Below are 13,689 nucleotides of genomic sequence, written 5' to 3' on the forward strand. Positions count from 1 at the left end.
TTTTTTTTTTAAATATACATAGATAATATGTCTTCATTTTAAATTTTAAATGATTCCACTATAAATAAATAAAAATTCCAAATTCATCACTTTATCTTTCTATCATTTTGACTATTAATTAATCTAATCAAATGGACAAATATAGTCTTCTTTCATTCTCAAATCTCAGCCGTCACCACTCCTTTATTCTCTTAAATCCTCTTCTTAGTTTCATATTTTCAATCTTCTTTTTTTATTCCTTTTTTAGTGGTCATCCTCTTTGCATCAAATGGTAAATTTTAAATTTTTTTTAATATAACTCTATGTATCTTTTAATTTTATTGTTTCTGTTTTTGATATTTTCAATTACAAGTTTTAATTCAAGTAATTATAGTTTAGGTATTAATCTAATTTTTTATTCTTTTCATAAATTTATATATTTTATTTTATTCTCAATTTAGTGATCCTTATTATTTATTTGTTTATCTTTGGTTATATTTTATTATATGTAATTATATTACATATAAATTTCTAAAGTCGATCAATTTACTAATTTAGAATATATTTTTTTATTTTTAGAAATAGTAATAAAAATATCTTAAAAAATATCTTTCGTCTTATTTTATTATATGTAATTTTTTTTGTATTTGAATAATTAATGTGTATTTTTATTTTTTAAATTTGAATTAATATATCTTTTAATAGTAATGTATATTATTTTTGCCCCCCTAACATAATTCTTCTGGGTCCGTCACTGTTTGTATTTAAGATTAAAGCAAGAGGTGAGATAGAGATTGAAACAACAGAAGATTCTGCATATCAAGAAGATGCCACAAATCAATCTAACAATCATATCTTAAATGATATTGATATTATTGTTGATTTATTGGATACCAAGAGTACAAAATATGAAGATAATAATGATGATGATAATGGTGATGATGATGATGATTAGGAGATGAGGACGAAGACATAGACGAGGACAAGGACGAAGACGAGGACGAGAACAATGAGGATGAAAATCAAAATGAATAGTATAAAAAAGTGCACTATGAAATGTATTTATTTATGAAAAAAGTTTATGACTTTTTTATTTTACGTAATTTTTTATTATATTTTATTTTTACTATTTTTTTAGAAGATTGGATATATTTTATTTTTAAGTTTTTATATATGTGATTCTTTTAGATACACTTTGTCTTAAATTTGTTACAAAATTAAATTTTGAATTATTATAACGTAAATAATTAAAAGAAAAAATTAAAAATAATACGAGGTAACTAAAAATAAAATAAAATTAAAATTATTTGGGACAAATCATGACTAATTTAAAATATAAACAATATTTTTATACTAAATGTTAAAATTTTTTAATAAACATTTGAAATTCGTTTGAAAACTAATGCACTTTCAAACGGAATTTACAAATAATGTTATTTTCGTCTCAAATTTGTGGGGCAAAAATTTTAGCTATCACGAAGGGTTAGCTATAGTAAAAGCATTTAAGACTAATTATAGATAAATTTGGGATAGAATTAACATTTTTCAAAATGCGTTACAAATCTGTCTGAAGTTATTACGCATATCCAGATAGAATATAGATGAATTTTAATTTTTGTCCAAAATATGTTGCTAATCTATATGAAAATTTTAGCGCCATCCAAAAAAAAATTTGGTGCCAAAATTTGGGACAAAATTTAGACAAATTTAGGATAGAATACCTTTTTCCAATTCCTTCACTAAAAGTTGTTCAAAATTTGTCTCAAATTTATTCGAAATTAAAAAATCATTCGGACGGAATAAATTTTGTCTGAAATTTTCATTTGAAAAAGCCTTATTTCTAGTAGTGTCACACTCTTGAGATATAGTGCTCGCTACACTCTTGAAATATAGTGCCCGCCACATTTTTTGGGAGAAAGTGTTCCCACACACTTGGGATATAGTGTCCGCCGCATTTTTCGGAATAAAGTGTTCTCACACTTTTGGGATAAAGTGCCCGTCACACTCATAGGATATAGTGCCTGACACACTTCCCAGGATAAAGTGCTTCCACACTCTTGGAATATAGTATCCGCCACACTTTTGGGATATAGTGCCTGTCACACTTTTGTAATATAGTACCTGTCACACTCTTGAGTTATAGTGCTTGACACACTTTACAAACAGAGAGAATATGATGCAACATAAGCGGGATAGATTATACATATTCAATATCCTCATCAAACTCATCTTTAACATACTCAAGATCAACCATATTCAAGATCAGAAGCAAAATCACAACTCAATATACTCATTTCTTATTCCAACCTCATTATAATCATGATCGCCATATATCATCATCACCCTTATTCATATCTCATACAATCACAATGCCACATCTCATTAGTTCAATTATTCACTTCACAAATCTCCCTCAATGTCAACCTAACTCTCGTAATAGGTTCATTCTCTTTCCAAAGCCTAAAAGCTAGATATCATACCTTAGATAGGTGTTACGAAAGTTTACAAGCTTGCCGAAAAGATCAAACAGTGAAAAAAATAGAATTTTATGTGAAAAATAGGGCTCGTGCGTACGCATCATTGCTATGCGTACGCACACATTAGACGAATTTCCCAACTTGTGTGTATGCATCATAGTGTGCGTACGCACAACTTATAGAACTTTCAGGGTGTGCGTGCGCATACCCCTCGTATCTACGCACGAGTCTCACCAAACGCTCTGGTCTGTGCGTGCGGATGATACTGTGTGTGGACACACATACCAAAATTTTTGGTTTTCTGTAAAATTCTGTTTTGAAATCCAAACTTCAAACGCACATAACTTTTTCGTTAAAAATTATTTTTCGTCCGTTCTTCGAATGTTATAAACTTCATGGACCCAATTTTCATTCAAAATAAATTTCATAAAATTTGAAAAGTCTGGAAGTCAAGTTATGGCCTGTCGAAGTTAGTCAAAAATTCAGTTTTTACCCAAAACACAAAACTTCTAGTTTTACCAAAGTTCTCAATTCGTACTCAATCAAACCACTACAATTTTCAATATCAGTAACCTCTAACAACTTTTTCATATCTCTCAATCATTCCATAAATATATCAACATTCAAACTCTTTAATTATTCAACAATTTCATGCATAATTTTCCACCAAACTCAACATATGTCACCACTAATCATTAAACATTAACAATTCACATATTTCAACTTATCTTACGGACAATTAGCCTAAGTTTTCACGCAACATTATATATTAACTACGAAAAATCAAAACTATACTTTGGCTGATTTCTCTCCAAACTCAAAACACCTCAAACCTCTCCTCTCCTCAAGTTTACAAATTTCGAAATCCTCACTAAATGAATTTTTAGCTTCCAAGGCTCAAATTCAAGCATCCAACATCCACCAATTTGACTCCAACTCACACAATTCAATCTAATTTCATGAAATATCACTATAATCAACACAAAGGCGCACTAAGTCACTAATTCACAAAGGTTAGCAATTTCTTATCTTACCGACAGACATTTGAAACAAAACCCAATGATAATCCTATGTTAGATCACACTTAAATCATAAAAAATGCCAAAATTCCTCAACATTCAATACCCAAAATCAAGAAATTAAAGGGGGGGGGGTGAGAACTGGGTGAGAAATTCAATTTTTTACCACTTTGTTTCGATGAATTTAAAGTAAATTTCAAGACAAATGCGTAGTCACAGACGACTCGTCAATTGAAGTTGCGGATTGAAAATTACAAAAATTTAAAATTTGAATTGAAATGGGAGATATAGTTCTGAGTTTTCTTCTTCTCTTCAGCGTGTGTGTTGAATAGAAGGGGGAGAAGGCTGAGTTATGCTATTTGTATGCTAATTTTAAAGCTAAGTATTGGGTTCAAGGTCCAGCATACAGACTCGGTTCGATTGATTCTGTTCGTTGGTTCGGTTTTAGACTAAAATTTTTTAAATTAATATTAAAATTCGTATTTTAAGTATTTTTAGCTCTTCTAATTATAAAATTTAATTTTCTAATTTTTTTTGACTCATAATTAATTTATTAGTTAATTATTTATTAATTTTTAAGATTTTACATAAACTTCTGTCCATATAACAATTTATGATAAAATTTAAAAATTCTATAAACAGTAGTGATTTATATAAATTAGTTACAGAATCGAAATGTAACCATTTTAAAAAATATTGTATTTAGATAATTTTGTCCTCTATTTTATTTAAATGTGCAATTTGTCAAATATAAAAATACCAATTTATACTTTAAAAAAACACAAATGTACATCTCTAATGAATATATTATATAAAAGAAATATGAAAGTAGTTTGGTGTAAAATTTTATTTTTTAAAATTATTTTATTATATATAATTTATAAAAAAATATATTTGCAATGTTTAAGATTTTAACTATCGTATTTATTATTAGAGAAATGATAATGATTCTTTTATTTTGATGATGATATATTTTTTTTTACAAATAATTTATACAAAATACAACGTAAAAGAATCTTCTAAAAAGTAAAATTATAAAAAATGAGAATAAGATTATTATTTCTATTATTATTATTATTATTATACATATTTAATAAATAAAAAAATAAAAATAATTGAAAATTCTAAGCCATTTTTTTTTAATTATCATCTTAACTTCTAAATAAAGAAATATTTGAATTTTTTAACTTTTATGTTTTAAAAAATAATAATCATACAAGTTCAAATCTCTCTCTTCTCTCTCTCTCAAAACGTCCGGTGAAATAATAAGCATTAAGTTTGTTTAAGTGTCATTCTTAAAATTTTTTTTTAAATAATATTTTTTTAAATTTTTTTTTACAAAAATAAAAATAATTTTATGTTTGAATATTTTATATAAATTAAAAGATCTTTTATGTATTAATTATGTTTAGATAAAATAAGATAAAAATATTTTTTTGTTCATTTATTAGGTAAAAAATATCTTTTAAAAAAAATTAAAAAAAAGAGATATAAACTGTAATTTTTTAAAAAAGATATTTTTTTATATTTTTAATGTTTTTATTTTTACTATTAAAAATTTACCAAACACACAAAAAAATATCATTCAAAGATGGCCAAACAAACATATTTTTTCTCCCTCGACGAGAACAAATCCTAGCCGTTGACCGTAGCTGTATAACGGGATGCGATTCGATGCGGAAACCCCTTGGCGATAGATATAAGAAGTAAGATTATGTTAAAAAAAGAGAGAATCTCACACGACTCCACTAACTCAGCAAAAGTAACGACACTGCCTCCATCTTCGTTTCAAGCTCTTTCAATCTCCGATCTACTTCTCCCTATTTAATATTTATTCTATTTCAAATATTCCAACACTTCCACTTGTTGTTGTTGTTGTTGTTGTTGTCGCTCATTCATCTTTAGCTCCTCTGCCTCTTTTTCTTCTCGCTGAGCTTCCTGTTTTTGGTTTTGGAGTAAAACCCTAAACTAAACCAAACACAGTACCAGCTTAAACCTTTTTCCTTCATTATAATAATAGACAATAATATATTATATTTATATACCTTCTTCTTTTACTTTACGGAGATTTAGGGTTTTATCGCGCACTTACAGTTTCCGCTGGATCTGCAACCACAAGAGGCGCTGCTGCATGTTTGTTTCTGTATTCTAGCTCTGAACACATCACTCATACTATGGCGTCGTCATACCCTGGTTCCGTCAGTGCTGCCCAGGTATTATTCTTTTTCTTTTTCTTTTTCGTCTTCCTTTTTTTTGTCTTTGGTGTGCGCTTGTTTCTCATCGATGCAAAGGTAATTTTTTTATGTTTAAATTTGTGCAGGTGGGTTCCTACTTTGTTGGACAGTACTACCAAGTTCTGCGGCAACAGCCCAATCTGGTTCACCAGTTCTACTCTGATTCCAGCAGCATGGTTCGCGTTGACGGAGATTCCACCACGACTGCTTCCGATGTCCTGGTATTCTTCCTCCTCCTTAATTTATTGTTGTGTTTGATTTAAATCCAGCATCTGCAATATAGTGTTAAAATTTATGTTTTTTTTTTGTGCCCGGGGGGGGGGGGGGGTTGATGTCGTAGAGCGGCTCGTAAATCTCTGAACAAAAAGATTATGTGAATACTTGTGTGAGAGTTCAAATTTTGTTATCATTGTTATGGGAGGAAGTTCCAAGTTCCAAGGTTTTTGGCCTCAGAGATGTTACCGTTTACGCTGATTTCATCAGAAGTCAGACGTTTAAGTCGAACTTAGGCTTTGTTTGTTTTGACTGAAGTAGGAGGGAAATAGAGGAGATGGAAGAGAAATGTCAAATTTTGATGTATAATTTATAAAGAAAATTTTCTAATTTCTCTTCCCTCTCTATTTCACTCCAAACAAACAAAGCCTTAATGATCTACCCATAGATATGGTGACAAGTTGGTATTGTTTGATCCATGTAGGAGATCCAATCTAGTGGGTTAAGTCTTGGTTGCTGCTGCTGTTATACTATAACTGATTCGGTTATGTTAATCTGGTGCAGCAAATTCACTCTATCGTCACCTCACTGAATTTTATTACAATTGAGATCAAGACAATCAATTCTCTCGATTCTTGGGATGGAGGTGTGCTTGTAGTTGTCTCAGGTTCTGTCAAGATGAAGGATATCAGTGGGAGACGGAAGTTTGTTCAAACCTTCTTTCTTGCTCCTCAGGAGAAGGGTTACTTTGTACTGAATGATGTTTTTCATTTTGTTGATGATGGAGTAGTATACTCAAATCTGGCACCAGTGGCATCCGAAAAGATTGACACACAACATGAATCAACGTCTCTTGCAGAGCCACCAGGTAACATCTACTCAATTTCCTTAACATGTAATTAGGGTATTTATAATTTGTGAATCCAATGGTCCCTATTAGTAAAAATATATTTCCCCGTTCTTGTGAGGCATATCATTATTGTTTTCACATGAACTAAAAAGATCCGGGTTCTTCTGTGACACAATGTATTTTTACATGAGCATTATCTTGTTCACTACAAATTAGAGTTGACCAATATGTAAATCTTACTATTGGTATAACCACTGCTTTCTTTTGGTGCTGAGTTTGCTATTTTTATCAGCTCCAGATTATGATTTGGAGGAAGAAGCTAGGGAATATGTCAACTCAGTGCATATAGGTGATGACCCGGTGGACAAATATAGTCTTCCTGAGCAACAGGAACAGCAGCTACATGAAGATCTTGAAGATGAAATTGTGGTTGAAGAAACTCCTGTAGAGGAGACATCACCCCGTCAAAATGTTGCACATACCACCCATGAAATCCCTGTTTCTCATGTGGAGGAGTCTTTAGAGGAGCCTCCCAAGAAAACTTACGCATCTATTGTATGTAAATTCTAGTATATATTTTTTCTTTTACTGGCTACTTTGTGTTTTGTGAATTTATATGTGATCATCTGTTGTGAAAACTGAACAGCCTTTAACTAAAAACATGGTGCCACATCATTAGAACAATATATCATTTGCTTTAGAGTAGTTTCTCATGTTTCCATCTCATGAAGTCAGCTGCAATTAAGAATCTGTCTTAAGACTCTCCTAGGGAAACAAGCTTTTAACTGAGTTTCTGGTATTCATGATCAGAATAGCATAAATACTTTTCGTAGTGTCTAGAATGCACAAAGAAGAATCTATTATGGGAGACAGAAATCAAGTTATATGTTTGGAGCTAGTTGTCCTTTTTATGTCTTCTCACAGCCCAAAATGATCTGTTCTATGAGTAATAAAATATTGAAAAATGTTTCTTATTTGATAAAGAAACATATTGGAATGTTATTATGTAGTTTTCCTTGTTTCATTCTTAACTTTAATTATGATACAATTGAATTGTAGTTGCAAGTTGCTAGAGGGCTGTCAACTGCGCCACAGCATACACCACAGCATTCCTTTAAAAGTGCCCCACCTCCTTCAGTATTAAACCATGTAGCACAGCCTGCTGTTCAGCAGTCAAGCTCCTCATCTACGTATGCCCCTGAGTTTGGTTCTGAGGCTAATGAGGAAGCCTATGGACTAGAAGAAGAAGGTTTTGCTTTTTACTTGCCTTCAAATCTTTGTTCTCTTTGGTCTCACCAGCCATATCACTTTGGCATACAATCGTAGATTTTTCATGTCTTAATTTCACTATAGACACTTGTTGCCTATGACTTCTTTTAACAGTTGGTTTGCTACTTATGGTATTCATGTTTTTTTATGTGAGTTTTTTAATCTGTTCTTAAGTCTTTGTTGCTGCATGTGCTACTTTTAGTGAGTGAATGTTGTATAAAGTTTTCTATACACTTGACATACTTGTAGGAACTAGGATGACTTTTTAGGCTAGAATTCTCTGGGTAGAGTGTCACAGTGATTGTTAGGTATACGAAAATGTGTTCCAAAGGAAATTTAGGAATTAAATTCTACTATTTCTAAATTAAATGTCACTACAACTTGATGCTAATATTTTCTAAGAACTTATGTTATTAGAGCATCAATGTTATTCTTGATCTATGTAAACCTTGCAGGAGAAGTGACTTCTGTCTACGTGAGGAACTTGTCTCCTAATGTCACTGAATATGAGATCGACCAGGAGTTTAGAAGTTTTGGAAAAATTAAGCCAGATGGAATATTCATTAGGGTCCGAAAGGTTAGCTCCTTTTGTCAATTAAATCGGACTTTTTTGGTATCCAATCACAGGAGAAGAACAATACTATACCATAAATTGATGCTTGCAGGAAATTGGAGTTTGCTATGCTTTTGTGGAGTTTGAAGACATTATTGGTGTTCAAAATGCTCTTCAGGTTTGAAGTTATATTATTATTATTATTATTATTATTATTATCTTCCAAATATTTTAGTTAGTTGACTATCAAAACATTAAGCACCTTAATAATTCTGTTCCATAAGACCTATTTGGCTTTTATTTTCTTAACCAGCTATATGTTTTACTTAAGATTTTCTGTTACTTAAACCAACCAATAATTTATTCTTGTTCCTGAATTTGATTTATTGTCATCATTAAATTTTTTCATACGGTCATAAAGTTATATTTTGTATCCTTAGATTTCATAATTAAACAATTCCTGGGTTTATTTGTTATAGTGTTCAAGAGAATCTATGGATGTCTCATAAATTGAATCTGTAGTGCTCTATAAGTATCAATATCTACTGCTTCTAGGGTGTGCTGTTAATAACTATAATATCTAATTCTGCTTTAATTGAGCATTGTCAGCTAGTTATGCTGCAATGATCAAAGTACCCATATCATCAATTTTTTTTTTAAATGATTTTTAGGCCTAAAACTGTCTCAAGTCTTGATTATGTGCTGTTATTATAGGCATCTCCCATACAATTGGCTGGTAGACAAGTATACATAGAGGAGCGGAGACCAAACAGTGGCGGTGCGGCAGCAGCTCGTGGAGGAAGTAAAGTCTTTTATATTACTTCTTATTTTTCTTACTCTTTCAAAAACTTCTCATGTACAGGCACAGAAACTTACGTTTCAGTTAATGCTATAACTGCAGTTAACAAATAGGTTTGCTATGGCCTTTGTGCTCAGGGATCATAGTTGAACATGCTAGGGTACTGGTTTTGGGTCAGCACTCTGTATTTGGTCCATTAGAGCTATTCTATTTGGTTTAATAGTGCATTCTAAATGCCCTGCATCTTAGTGCCCAGAGGATATATTCATAGTTTCAAACATTAGTTTTAGGTGGTGGTTGTTGCAATAGCTTTGCAAAACTGCAGTTATTGTTATGGAACACTTTTGGTTTGTGTTATACATCAGATCTACCTCTGATGTGATGCTAGTTATAGTTTAGATAATACTTTTTAGTTTGGTAGTGTTTTTTGTTTCCTGGTGAACTAAAATGAATAGGACATTGTTTGTACCCTTATTTGTTTTCCATTTTTGGATTTAATTTGGATGATTGATGTTCATTTCCATTGTATTGATCAGGAAGGGGAAGAGGCAGAGGCAGTTATCAAACGGATGCTCCAAGGGGGCGTTTTGGTGGTAGGGGACCGGGCAGGGGAAATACTCAGGATGCATCAGAGTATACCAGACTAAGAGGTGAAGGTTATCCTCAGCGTGGTCCGCGATGAGTAGTGTATCAGACAGCATGCATGAAGATGGGTGTTCAAGGTCTCGTACGATTATTGAATTCTGATATTTATGTGGGTGGGTATTTGATGCAGGACTTCTGTGCCTTGATAGAAAGGAGTTTTACATTTTGGGTGTGTCGTTTGTTGTGAAAGCGGTGTTTAGACCTGAGTTAGTTTGTTTTGCAAGTATAACATTAGTTACTTCCCCTTGAATGCTTTTTATTATGCCATTCAATTGGGAAATTTTGGTTATTTGTGATGTACCCCAAGTCAGGATTGTGGGGGGTTTTTCAGTGACTGAAAGGTCTGTTTGAAAGGATTTATAATGGTTTAGATGTCACTGGAGGTCAATCATGTGTTTTATCTAATCTAAACCAAATTGATTTTGCTAAAACTTTTTAACAGTACCACCAGAGTCATTCAACGTTTTCTATGCTGTTCAACATGGGAATAGCCAAACTTTTTCTAGTCATGTTCAATGTTTTAATTATTTTGTTGATGAATATTTTATTACACTTTTCAAGGATCCAAAAATGGAAATCCTAATGATTTTGCATGCTGTATGTACCTCTTGGCAATAAAATAAAATAAATTACAGTCAACTACGCCGTTTTTCTTCACAAGTGAGCAAAATATTGTGCCAAGTTGGCAACTGTCCCAGTCTCTCTCCCATCAAGATATTTTTCTCCATATTCTATTTTTTTGGGTATTAACCTCCATATTCTATTATTAAGTATCCAATTAATTCGGCTTGATTTAACAGAAGTCCATGAAAGGTTTAGAAGTCTCTTAGCAAGGAAAAGTGCGGCTGCCTGAGTCTATTATTTGATTATTATTAACTTGCCAATTTGTCATCTCCTTGGTGAAATTGTGCCGTAGGAAGTAGGAACATCAACCCTCGCTTGTTCTGTCCTCTTATATGATGTTATCTTTCATTTTTCCCTCTCCAAATGCCAATTGTAATTTGCAATTTCTAGTCTCTCTTATTTGCTATAATATTGGGAGTTTGGTACAAAACCAATGTATCACTAGTCTCAATTGTGACACGCTAGCTAATCAATATGTTGATTACTTAATCAGCTTGCTTACAAACGCCAATCACATCTTAATACTTCTGCTTCAAGGGACCAATTGTGCATCACAAACTCAAAAGTTAAAGACCAGTCATCAGTCTGATATGATTTCACTTCACACAATGAACTCCGCTTCTCAGCTCAACCCTTTATAACCAATACCAATTACTCAGAACTCCTATACATATTTAGACACTAGTAAGTAGTAGCAACATATTTATCTGCAACCAATTGCTATTTCTTCACCAGTTAAATCATCAATCCATTTTCCTTTAGGCACCAGCAGTAGCCATAGCTCCTTGATGAAATTGTGGTGGCAAACACTCTGAATCATTGCAATCATCCTCACCCTCCTCTGTGTCCCAAAGGAAACTTGCATACGCTGCATGTACATGGCTGCAACAAGGAAACCGTAACACACTATTATCAGAATTTATACACAACAAAGAAAAGAGTACAACAAATTGATTGTTACATTGGAGCACATGACATACCTGTCTTCAGGAGAGGCTTGTACCGCTCTTTCAAAATAGGCTGACGCTCGTTCTTCGTCCTTGTGTAGCTCCCAAACTAGCTTCCCATACTGTGATAGAACATCGCCGTCTTCTGGATCTGCTAGGATGGCACGCGAATAATACTCCTCGGCTCCTTCATGGTCTTCTTTGCACTGTGACAAAGTAAAATTGCATTCCTCATCATCAAAACATTCTTTTATTCTGAACAAGTTATACAAATTGGCTGTGATATCACATACTTTTAGCAATTGATATTTCCTTTCAGACATGAAGTAATGAGAACTTTACCTGATACAAATACTGAGCATAATTTCTCAGAAACAAAGGGTTCCCAGGATTTTCTTCCAGCATCTTCTTGTAATATTCTTCCACCTCAGATCTATCTCCATCATTTCCTCCAGAGCTCATGGAGTTATAATCACCACCACCACCACCACTGCCACCACCTCTACCACCCCTGCAGCCACCTATGCCATCCACGCAGACATCAACTCCAAGCCCTCTTGCAAGATACATTTGTTTACCACCAAACTTTTCTTCCCTCTCAGCAAAACCTACCCTGCAGCTTCCATCTCTCACTTCTTCAGACAGTACCATACCCTTTTGAAGATTCATTAAGCTTCCACTTTCTTTCTCATATTCAATGTCACTGTCACTGTCGGTTTCTTCATCGTCTGCATCTTCTTCGCACAAGCCTTTGTGCTTGGTAACAGAGAAAGAGGGAATAGTCTCGAGTACCATACACTTTGGTCTTGCTGAAAATCTCTTGAAAGGAATATCTCCTACTATGTCTTCATTGTTGTTGTTGCAAGTAGCAATAGCTAAATCCTCCAAGTTCCCTTCAGACTGAACTCTTCTGAAGCCTTTGCATTGGCCTTCAGAGATTGAGGGTGAGATTGGAGAGGAAGTGCACGAGAACTGCATAAAGGGAGATTGATGGAAAGAGATTTTTTGGTGATGATGTTGAGGGACACATGGTGGAAGATGATGCTTGAATGCATGGCAGGACTCAGAGTGAATGCTATTGTTATTAGGACTGTCTGTGAAGGATGAGTGGAGGGAACCAAGAATTGGGGTTGAAGAGCTTCTGAGAAGCATGATTTTTCTGATTGATTCAGGATAGGATTTCTGTGATTGTTCCTTCCTTTTGGAGTAAAAGTACTACACTGAAGAAAAAATAACAAAAAAAATTGTAAATTAGTATATGAACAATGATATACCCTCTAAAAATCTTCCTAAGCATGCAAAATCATTGTTGATTTTTGAGACATGAAACTAATTGGTATGTACATAGCTACAAGGAGCAGATAACAACATTATATTTACTCAAAAATGATATGTTGGGGTTGGAGAGAAGCAGAAAAAAGGATTACCCTTTTGAGATGCTGAGCAGATTCTTGATGATGCAAATTCAGATGGCCATTGGAGAGGAGCTTTTTTTGAAGCAGTAGACAACAAATGAGAAACAATTATATATATAAATATAGAAAGCCGGGGACCTTATATATGGAAAATATGGTTGGAGCATTCACATGTGAATGTGAACGTGAATTGCACAATCTTTTTCACTGTACAAATAACAATTTAAAGAAGGAAAAAAAAAAAAAATCATTGGGGGTAATGTTTGTGTGGTGGACAAGGCATTATTGATGGACAAGTTGGTGTGGCTCAAGTTAGTGCAAAATATCAACTTGGTTACTCTTTTTTTGGTTTGGTTACGAGCATGAAAATAGAAACAATAATTAATAATTAATGAGTTCAACTAATAACTTGTACCAACCAATTATTCACATGGAGAGAATATCCTCCTTGAAATCCTAACAACCGTTCAAGCTGAAAGAGGAAAATCATCAAGCAGCTGATATGCACGTTTTTATTTATGTTTTTATTGTTTATTATATATGCAAGGAAATTATGGAATTGAATCTCTCCCCACACTTGCCCGTACACGTGTTCCTGTTTTCTTGGATTGTTCAACTGTGACAGACAGCACATGGTCTTCCTAGAAAAATCTCTCATTTCCTCT

General features: G+C 33.0%; 2 protein-coding genes across 3 annotated transcripts; one reads left to right on the top strand and one right to left on the bottom strand.

Annotated features, from left to right (window-relative positions):
* Window positions 1-5,101: 5,101 nt before the first annotated feature.
* Window positions 5,102-10,479, top strand: LOC107647841 (nuclear transport factor 2-like). The gene is made up of 9 exons (XM_088489647.1): window positions 5,102-5,688; window positions 5,796-5,930; window positions 6,487-6,790; window positions 7,065-7,327; window positions 7,832-8,021; window positions 8,497-8,618; window positions 8,707-8,772; window positions 9,309-9,396; window positions 9,930-10,479. The coding sequence occupies exons 1-9, from the start codon at window positions 5,650-5,652 to the stop codon at window positions 10,073-10,075; spliced, it is 1,353 nt and encodes a 450-aa protein (XP_088345773.1). The 5' UTR covers window positions 5,102-5,649; the 3' UTR covers window positions 10,076-10,479.
* Window positions 10,480-11,035: 556 nt separating this feature from the next.
* LOC107647842 (uncharacterized) lies at window positions 11,036-13,538 on the bottom strand. Of its 2 annotated transcripts, none has more exons than XM_016351885.3 (4): window positions 13,037-13,538; window positions 11,952-12,829; window positions 11,643-11,815; window positions 11,036-11,544 (listed from the first exon to the last, which is right to left on the bottom strand). In XM_016351885.3, the coding sequence occupies exons 2-4, from the start codon at window positions 12,759-12,761 to the stop codon at window positions 11,421-11,423; spliced, it is 1,107 nt and encodes a 368-aa protein (XP_016207371.1). In that variant the 5' UTR covers window positions 12,762-12,829; window positions 13,037-13,538; the 3' UTR covers window positions 11,036-11,420. The 2 variants fall into 2 exon arrangements, with proteins under 2 accessions (XP_016207371.1, XP_020959939.1); XM_021104280.2 differs by having other exon boundaries at window positions 11,952-12,824; window positions 13,037-13,220.
* Between the last annotated feature and the right edge of the window lie 151 nt (window positions 13,539-13,689).

Source organism: Arachis ipaensis, chromosome B6, assembly GCF_059453495.1.
Source record: "Arachis ipaensis isolate K30076 ecotype BB chromosome B6, ASM5945349v1, whole genome shotgun sequence".
Taxonomy (NCBI): Eukaryota; Viridiplantae; Streptophyta; class Magnoliopsida; order Fabales; family Fabaceae; genus Arachis; species Arachis ipaensis.